General features: G+C 36.4%; 1 protein-coding gene across 5 annotated transcripts in view; it reads right to left on the bottom strand.

The window, feature by feature from the left end:
• Positions 1-5,042: 5,042 nt before the first annotated feature.
• LOC102886562 (eukaryotic translation initiation factor 1A, X-chromosomal) overlaps positions 5,043-10,224 on the bottom strand; it is a 41,723-nt gene continuing 36,541 nt past the window's right edge. For 4 of the 5 annotated variants that reach the window (XM_025044031.1, XM_025044032.1, XM_025044033.1 and 1 more), the window contains one exon: positions 5,043-5,844. In XM_025044031.1, the coding sequence (XP_024899799.1) occupies positions 5,158-5,844 (687 nt within the window). In that variant the 3' untranslated portion in view covers positions 5,043-5,157. Of the gene's footprint in view, positions 5,845-6,290; positions 8,504-10,224 lie in introns of those variants that run through there. The other variant, XM_006907955.3, reaches the window with a different exon arrangement.

Raw genomic sequence — 10,224 nt, 5'->3', positions numbered from 1 at the left:
ACTTGAGGGTACACAGGAAAATGCATCCTCCAAATTCAGAACCGTGAACCAACAAACACCCAAAGACACAATGGTCAGCAGTGTGTATGGATTTGGGGTCATCAGAGGAATGCCCTCAGCTACTGTTTAATTACTCTACAGTTCTAAACAAATCTATTTTCTCTTGCACCAGCTTTCTGCACAGGTAAAATGTTAGTATTGTAAGGTAAGAATCAGAATCAAAGAAGTTGGTGTTTCAAAAAAGTCTCTACCTGAGGCTGAGTTCCTCCTTTGGCCTGATCCCTGAGAAGGTACTGTATTGGGTTACGGAATTTTGCTCTTACTTTCCTGGGCCACTCATCTACTAACACAAGGCTAAATTTATAGTCAGTTCGGTCATTATTCTCCTATAGCTAAGGAACCAATTTTCTCTGGCTTCTTCGAAGATGTTTTGTTTCTAATTTTGTTTTCCACAACTTGATTGTGGTACATTCGGATGTGGGTTTCACGCTTTTTCTAGGTTTATTCTTCTTTCTTCTGTGCATATGTCTTTTTGCCAGACTTAGAACTTATTTAGTTCTTATTTCTTCAAAAAAATTTTCAGCATCCTGACTTTGAATATCTCAGGTGGGTTCTTCTTTATGTTGTCAGTTCTAAAATTTGCAGATTGTTTTCTATATCTCCTGATTCTTTGATAAGATTTTTAATCTCTACACTTATTTCAAGAATGTTCATGATTGTTTGTTGAAGCACTTGGATAACAGCTGCTATAAAGCCTTTGTCAGATATTTACATGTGTTATCTCTTCCTTTAACATTTATTGTATTTTATTTCCCGCAGGATGAGATTTTTCCTGATTCCTTCTAAGAGAATTTGGGTTTTACCTAGGGCTTTTGGTAATTAAAACTCTGGGCCTTAAGTAAAGTCTTTGAAGAATGTTGACATTTTTGTCTGAACATCAAACTCATCTAGATAGGTTAAGGCACCTGTTCTAGGCAGGCTTGTGGACCTGTGGTTTCAGGGTCAGTTTACTTTCAAAGCATTTACTGTGGTATTCAGGTCTGTTTTCTGAATGTGCCATGCAGTGGTCACTCTAGAAGTGAATACTAGCCTGTTAAATACTCAGTGACTTGGTATTTATAGGGTGAGGCCACTTAGCACCCAACTATATAGATTTGCTTTCCCCAATGCCTTCCTTTCTACAACCACACTGTCATTTACAGTTTCTGGGTGCTTTCCTATTGGATCTTCAGGCAGAAAGGTGGAGCTAGTTACCTAGAACTGCCATACCCTTGTCATAATTGCACCCCCATCCAAGTGAAGGGAGACAGAAGAAAAAATACTGGTTATTCACCCCACCTTTGGGCATTGTAATTTTTTCCAAACATTGAGAAAATTTCCCTCATTCAGAATTTTATTTTATCAGGTAATTGTGGGCTTCCATTGTTGGCTCACCATCACTTGAGATTGCTTCAAAGGTGGGATATGAGAGAAAACAAAGAAGAAAAAAATGAGTGGTATTTTTTGTTTTTCCTAAGCATTCAGAATTGACTTTTCCCCCCTTGAGGCAGAACTATACGGCCTTTTTTTTTTTTTTTTTCAGCAGAAGTATGTTAATTCTATGTTACTCAGGAGCAGAAGCCCTATCTCTTGAGGGAAGTTGCTCACTCTGATTATCTCCACGTGTTCTTCTACTGTTCTTCTGGATGGCAAGAATGATAAGGTCACATTTATATTTATTCCAGGACATTCCTTAAGTAAGGTTTTTTGTTTTTGTTTTTGTTTTTTTTGGTGGTGGTGATTAACCACGAGAAATGTTATACCTTTCCCAGATGGAAGAGCAGGCTTGCCTCTCCTTAGTTATAAAACAAGGTTTGTTCCATTTTGAGAATTCCCCCCTGAAACAAACCACTGCATGTGAAGGCACCAAAGAGTGATTCTGTGTTACTCAGTTAAAATTAGGGTAACTGATGCAAACATAAACTATGGCTACTGCTTTTGCTTTGAGTGATAAAACTTTTTGTCTCTGACCGAGAGACTCATGTCTTCTGCCAGCACTTGTGAAAGAGTAACATGAAGGTTCTTAGCTTTCAAGCATGGTAAATTCTCATGCTATACAAAGGCATAGTTCATGTAATAAAAAGGACATGGGTCCACAAGAATAGATAGGGAATAGAACACTTTCTGGGACCTTGTAACAAATTTTCTTACCCAAGTGGTAGACAAGAGAGAGTAAAGATCCTGCACTATTAAAACTGCATACTTCTTCCCAAAGGATGTGTTAGTTGTTACGAACTCCTCTCCAGGTTGTAGGAAGATGATATGACAGCTCTCAACTGATAGGGAATATGGCTTTGGCTAGTTAGTTGAGGAGTGCCCAGAGCTAAAATAAGTGGTATCAACATTGAAAATATGGAGATACAGAAGTTCACCCCTACCTAAGAAGGAGACGTTGGTATCTTACTGTAATCTAGAAACTAGAGAATGTATCTATCTCTGTGGTTAAATTTAAGGCCATAGTGGATGGCCCCAGCATCGACTCAGTTTTGCCTGAAGGGGTGACAACTACTCTACAAAGAGAAACTTTATCTTTTATTTCCTGCCCCAAAGCAAACGTGGTAGTGCAATGAAACACTCCATCTATACAGATTTTTCTAGCTGCATAGGTGTAATTCGTTTGATGGCTTAGCTAAGTCAGAGCTTGATGTTATCTACTGTTCCATTTGGCTAGTCATCATCACTAGCTATTACACACATGCAAAGCAGGTATGTATGCTCGACTCAGTGGGAAGACTCAGGGGCAGAACTTGGCTCACGTGGTATTTGTTTTTACAGTCCTAGCCCATCTTAAGCCGTTGTCAGTAGTGTAACTGTTTCATCATGAAAAATTATGTCTGACAATTCAGACATTCCTCTTTGAGGCATTAATTGTGAGAACAAACATCAGCAGAAGACTGACCTATCTGGACTGACCCAACTGTCTGATGGGAAAGCTAGAGTCTAGCTGCTGATGCAGCCTACCTGAACCCCAGATTGTCACTTTTTTGACATTACAGCCATCATCAGAGTTCTGGCACACATAGAAGTTATCACTGAATGCCAGCCTTGTGACTCCTGATGAAAATTGTTCCATTTGACCCTTGGTCCTAAAGATCATATTATATGGGATGCCTCCACTGCCTACCCTGACCCATTTCCTTCCTCTCAAAACAATCTAAGGTTCCTCATCACAGGTGACCTTTTTTTCATGCCACAGTGTTGCTTTTCCCAGCTGATTAAGTTGATTCCAGTAACACAATGGTGGTACGACGCCTCAGTATCTCTCTGCATTTAGCTTTCTAGGTTTTTACATTCTGATAATGTCGCACCTTTTATTTTAATGCAATGTGAGAAAGTCAAAGTATTTCATGGATGTTCCATATTCCCTAACATCTGCAGACATTTGGTATTATTGCACATTGGGTGTATTTCTAACTCTCTCATTCTCACCTGTCTTCAGGCTACACATTTTAGTAAGATAATTTGACTACTAAATGCTACTGTCTCAAATGAGGGGCTAAATCCTTTTGGCTATTTCCTGGATTTAGATTGGAAAGAGAATTGGTCGTGTGACATAGAGACCTATTTTGAAAAATTATGATCCAATTTGAACTTTCTGGATGAAGGTTGAGTTTTAGTAGTGGATTAATTGAAACAATAAAGGTATAGGTATGAGGATGAGAATCATTAATGGGGGAGGGGGCAACAGAGGAGGACATGAAGACACAACTACTCCAGAGTAAGAGAAGAGAACAATGTCGACCTCTGAATATGAGTTAAGAAAAAATAATTAACACGCTCTGTCTCCTAGGCCTAGCATCAATGACTGGCTCAAGCAGCAACCACAGCTGTCAATCCATCCCATTGCCTGAGAACTGAAAGTTTGTGTTGAAGAGTGAAAACCAAAAATAACTTGAAGACTATGGAAAGTTTATTGTTTTTGAAAGAGAAAGATTTTTAGTGTAAGTCATTACTCATTTATTGCTCATTTAATAAATACTAAAATACATTATCTGTTAGGCATTGTGCTAAATCTGTGCCGATGTCCAAGGTAGACAAGGAAAAGTAGGCAGGAAATATCTGAAAGAGGTTAGATCTTTGGGTTAAGCAGTGATATAAATAAAGCAAAGAGAGGGCCTGCCTTTCAATGCTGGGAAAGATGGCAAAGTTGTGAGGTGGCAGTTTACATGAATGAAAATAGTTTGAATGTAGCTGTAGACAGATAGTGGAACAGAAAGACATGGAACTGGGAAGATAAGGAGGTCAGTTCTTCAGGGGAGTTATTAGCGATGCTGAGGTTCTCAGCTCAGAATCTAAAAGGCATTCAATGCCAGAATAAGGAACTGAGTCTCTCTTTGGATGGAACATAAAGCAAGATAAAAACATGCATTAGAAAAATGTTAAGAGGACTCACAAAGGGAAGAAATAAGGACACAAATAAGATTAAATACTTTGAGGACAGTAGAATAAAAAGAGACATCTGAAATATTTGTGAAATTCCACCATGTGCTAACAGTGATGAAACTTCTATGACAAGAGCACGTAATCTCTACTATTTCAGTGAGGGCATCATGGTGATCATGATTACTGAGCTAGTTAGAGTATGCTATACTTTTAAGGATGAATGCATTTTTAATGAAGACAACTTCTACCAACGAAAATCCAAGCACTTAAATTTTAAAAGCACAGCAAAAATTTAATTGAGAGAATACCAAAGTAAATACTGCATGTGTGCCTTTTCTAGATTTGATTTGTATCTATCCCTCTCATATCATCCCAATTAAGACCGTCATTTGATTCATCCTGGAGTGCATCAGATATCACTTAACCCAGTTTCTTCATTTGCCTATATTCCCTTGATTTCTATCCCTTTAAAATAGTTAATTAGATATAATTTACTTAGAAAGTCTGGTAAATATTCCTAATGACCAAAATGTCCAAATGTTAAACAATAGTAAAGCCTAACATGAAATAAAGCATCATTTTACTCTTAACTCTTTCAAAAAATAACGATAATTAACCCATAAAGTGAACATGTAAGTTTATTGTTCAAATAAGATGATTGCATGCATTTTGCTGATGTTTGCCAACATAACTTAAACTTCGTTATTTTGCACAGTCCGGTAGTCCACTGGTACATCACTTGTAATTAGGGTGATGTTCGCCTAACGAAGGTGGTTGACGAGTTGACCTTGAAAGAGTGGCAGCAGATGTATCAGCTATTGTTGGCATGGGGAACCATGGGTTGCCTGCTGGTTGCAAGTTGGAAAAAGGACCATCATTGACTGATAAATCAGGATATCTAGTTGGAAAAGTAGAAGGCTCCATCATTCCAAAATAACTTCTCTGTAAGGGAGATGTAATATACTGAGAAGTAGAAGTTGTGCTTGTAATAAAATTCACGATGTGACCATTTGCTTGAGTGTAGCTGCCATGTGAGCGCATATGAAAAGTGGTCAACTGATTCAAGACAGCATGTTGGTCCATTACACTTTGTTCTGATGGTCTACCTAAAGTGGATGGAGGAGGAGGAAATTCACTTCTGATTGGAGCAGTTGTATTAGCAATTCTCTGGCTGGTAGCAGGCTTGCTTATTGGTGGCATACTTAAATTTGTGGAAGTTGAAAATGTGCTTTCTGCACGTGTGTCAGCAACAAAACCAGAATTATGATTACCTACATTATTCCCTGTTCCAGAGTGCTTCTTGTTGAAATTTTGAGCTATTGAAGTTGCTGGAGAAGCATTTTTGATCCCAACTCTTCTTTTCATTCTGAGTAAAAGTTGGGGACAGCCTCGCTTAAAATTCGGATTTTGATAGAAGTGTAACTAAAACCAGAGGAGAAAGTTATTTGTTGACACCAGACTCTAAGAAACCTAACCTCTAAATCACATATCAAGTTTATTATGCAAAGTTAATGTCATCAACACATGGACATTGTTAACTATTGTCAAAAATTACTTATCGGGAATATTAAATTAAATATTAGCATGGCCCTCAAGTAAAAATGGTTTCTGCATTTAAAGTAACACTGAATACACTTTTTAAAGTGGTTTCAATACCTTTACTTAAGAGTTCACTGATGAGAGTCAAAGTTGCTAGCAAAATTTTTTATAATCCAGAATGCCCAAACAGTTCTCAATTTTGTGAAAAAAAAAATTTTTAACCTTACTAGTTTCATATATTTTTATGAAATATACATATTTCATTATATATACACATATATACACTTATATAGTACCCTATTACAAGTTGTAACTAAATTTTGTACTACCTTGCTTAAAACAGACACTTCCTTTTCTTCTGCCAGAAAGTCAGCTAGAGAAGCAGATCTTTGAAAACTCTGTTGCACTTTACTAAATCCATAAAGGTTAAGCTGTCGAACTAAACTTTTCATACTTGCAGTTTCAAATACTCTGAAAGGGGCCTTTCTTTCCAAAACTTCTCTCTTGAAGAGTTCTTCATTAATCACTATAGAAGTTCCATTCTCATCCCACCAAATAGACTTAAATTGATTGTTTTCAACTATTTTCCAGAGTTTTCTGGGAAAGGTCATAGATCGAAAATCATTATCTCCATCTGGTTCAGAGATACAAAATGTGTGATGTGGTCTTCTTATCAAGGACCGTGCAGACAAAGCCTGAAAAGCATTTTCTTCGATCGCAGACCTCAAGTCTGAGTCCCCAGTCAATGTGTGATCACACAACAGAGATCCAATGGAGGTTGCTGAACCAGTTGATTCATCTTTAGAAGAATCATCTTTAATTTCTGAAGAAACATGTGCCATCTCAAATAAACCTTTCTTCACCTACCTAGTTTTGAACATCGCAGCCCCCAAATGCTGCCTTGGCAGGCCTACACTGATAAACTACCCAGATCACCACAGTGTTTCTCAACCTGAGTAGCTGTGACATCACAAAATGACTGGTCTCCTAGCAACTAAACATAACATGCAGCAGGGTTTCCTTCTCTCTCTATAAACTTTATTCAGTTAATATAAAATATAGGCTGGTTATTTATGTAGTGTAATCTGCAAAATCTTATTGCACAGAACTTTTTAAGTAAATAAATTTTGGAGGTCCATGGAGTTAAAGAAATTTCCTGCCTTTTACACACACACTTATTCTCTGATTGATGACTAAAGTATAAGGCCCGGTAAATGGACAAAGCACAAAGTAAAATAAACAAAACAAACAACTTTTTTAACTTTTGAAATTTGAAACTGAAATCTGTATAAAACCTGTGGGAGGGGAAAAAAAAGGACTTGCCATCATTTGTCATTAAAAAACAACATAATTTGATTTGAAAATAAAAATGATTCCTCATCTGTGTTTTACACAAATAGCTCTGTAATAATCACATATTTAATACATTTTTTCAGTCATAAATGAATGTAATAAGTACTATTTTAGTTCGTGTCTCCTTAAATACCTACATATACAAAGCAAAATATTTTAAAAGAAAACAGATCTACCTAAGAAGATCTCAAAGAGTGGGAAATAAAACACTTATAGTACAATGTTATAAGTAAAATGAATGTGGTTTAAGGCTTTACCATACACAAAAGAGCAAATATCTTCATTACATGTTTTAGACCCTTTTTTCCCTCTCTCTCCTACTCTTCGGCTTGTCAGTTCTAACAAGAAATATGACTGCTAGTTTTGTTTGTCCGATTGTTTGTATTATCCAGATACAGCTCTTGTTAGGTGTGTTATTAATGTGTTCCTCTTTTTTATATAGTCAACACAAATTCCCAGTCAGAGGTATGGAAAAGGAGAGCCTTAATTCAAGTGAGACGTTTGCAACCAGAGAAACGCAGCCTCTGGTGGAAACCAAAAGTGCCCTCCCCGGGTCCAATGGGAGATGGCCTTTTATAGTGAAAACTTTAGCCAAGGTTCCTGACTGATCCTATTTTACGCAGATGAGAAATACAAATCTCAAATTTTAATTTGTCCAAATCTCACTCTTCTAATTGGTCAGAATCATGTGTTCTGACTTCTTGTTATGGATTAGATATGATCTGTTTAGATGCAAACGAGGATTGACTTGTGCAGCTCTGATTGGATGAGGCACATAGGTCTCAGTGCGTTGCTGCACAGATAAAACCAGAAACTTCTTTATAATGGTTGACTCAGGCAGAGGAAGCACATTGCAGGAAGTTGAAAGCTCAGTCTATGGCATTTCCCCAAAATGCTCTGTGAGGGACCTCTGTCAGCATCGACTGCTAGACTTTGTTTATGAATTTGGGTCTTGTTAACCACAAGGAGTCCTTCTGAAAGATATATTTTTTTCATGCAGTTCACAATAATTTAAAAGGCAGTTATTTTTCTCAATAGGTGCCACTGTTAGTATGTTGTTTTGTTTAACAGTGATTTGTGATTTTAAAATTTAGTATTTTGTGCATTAACAATAAACAATTAGATATATTCTGTTTTAGTAAAACTCAGTAAATTTATCTTACCTAAAGTGAAATCCTTTAATTAAAAATAAATTGCATTTAAAATAACCCATATAAATTGCATTTAAAATAACTCAACACAATAAAATATTTTATGTATTTGAATAAATTTCTTCTCAATCTAGTACACCTTTCTGTTTCAGCGAATATATATTTTATCCACAATGAAATATTAGCAAACTGAATTCACAGCACATTACAAGGATCATATACCATGATCAAGTGGACTTTATTCCTAGAAGAAGGGATAGTTCAACATCTGCAAAAATATACATGTAATACCTCACATTAACAAAATGTAGAATAAAAAACAATTTCAATAACTGCAGAAAAATAATTTGAAGAAGTTCAACCGACTTTTATGATTAAAACTGAAAAATTAGCTGTACATGAAAGGTAACGGCTTAATGAAGGTTATGTGTGAAAAGTCCACAGCCAAATTTATATTCAATGCAGAAAGACAAGAAACTTTTCCAGGAGATCAGGGATAAGACAAAGATTCTCACTCTTGCCATTTTTTTCAACAAGGAAATAAAAGTTTTCGCCAGAGAAAATAGGCACCAAAAAAAAAAAAAAAAAAAAAAAGTAAATAAAGTCGGAAAAAGCAGAGTAAAACTGAACATTGTCTCTTCAGATGACATAAGCTTATGTATATAAAACCCCAAATACGCCACCATAAACTGTTACAACTAGTAAACCAATTAAGTAAAGATGCAGAACGCAAAATCAATAGGTAAAATGTGTTGTATTTCTATACATTAACAACAAATTACTGGACACAGAAGTTAAGAGATTAATTTCATTTTCAATTGCATGAATCTCAATAAAAGACGAAGGAGTAAATGCAACAACATGAAATATTTATGCATGAGAAAGTATACACATTGATGCAAGAAATTTAAAAAGACAAAAATAAATGAAAACATATTAGTGTTGGTAGAGCTTCAATGTCACCTCTAACCAACTTTCAATGGCATTCTTCACAGAAATAGAAAACACAGTCCTAAAACTTACATGACCCACAAGAATCCCCAAATAGCCAAAGCAATTCTGAGAAAAGCAGGGCAAAGTTGGAAGAGTCACACTTTCTGACATCAAACTATATTTAAAGACGTTGTCACTAAAACAGCATAGTCCTGGCATAAAAACAGACACATAGATCAATAAAACAGAATACACAGCCCAGAAATAAACCTGTGCATACATGGTTAAATTACTTTTGTCAAATGTGCCAAAAATACTAAATGGGAAAGTAATAGTCTCCTTAACAGTTTTTGGAAACTCAAATAACCACAGGCAAACAATGAAATTAGATTTCTACCTTACCGCACATAAGAATCAACTTGAAATATATTCAATATTTGAACATAAGACCTAAAACCTAGAAGAAAGCATAAGGGTAACCTCTTTGACATTGCTCTTGCCAATAATTTTGGACTTGACATCAAAAGCAAAGGCAACAAAAGCAAAAATAAACAAGTGGGACAACCTCAATCTAAAAAGCTCTTGGATAACAAGAAAAAAGGTGGCGTAGATGATAGAGGCTTTGTTCATCCCTCTTGAGTTCACATCAAAGTTATGACAGAAACAGAGAGCAAACAGCAAAAAAAGTCGCCCGGGATCTAAATGAACAAGTCCTACAACTAGGCAGAGAAATAAATCACCCTGTAACAGGAGGAGGTAGGATGGGCGAGGACACAAGGCTGCCAGTCCCAAGTAACTGAGTGGGACAGAGGCTGCAGCAGCTGCA

Source organism: Pteropus alecto, unplaced genomic scaffold (genome assembly GCF_000325575.1).
Source record: "Pteropus alecto unplaced genomic scaffold, ASM32557v1 scaffold1092, whole genome shotgun sequence".
Taxonomy (NCBI): Eukaryota; Metazoa; Chordata; class Mammalia; order Chiroptera; family Pteropodidae; genus Pteropus; species Pteropus alecto.
This window is presented reverse-complemented; position numbering and strand designations above follow the sequence as displayed.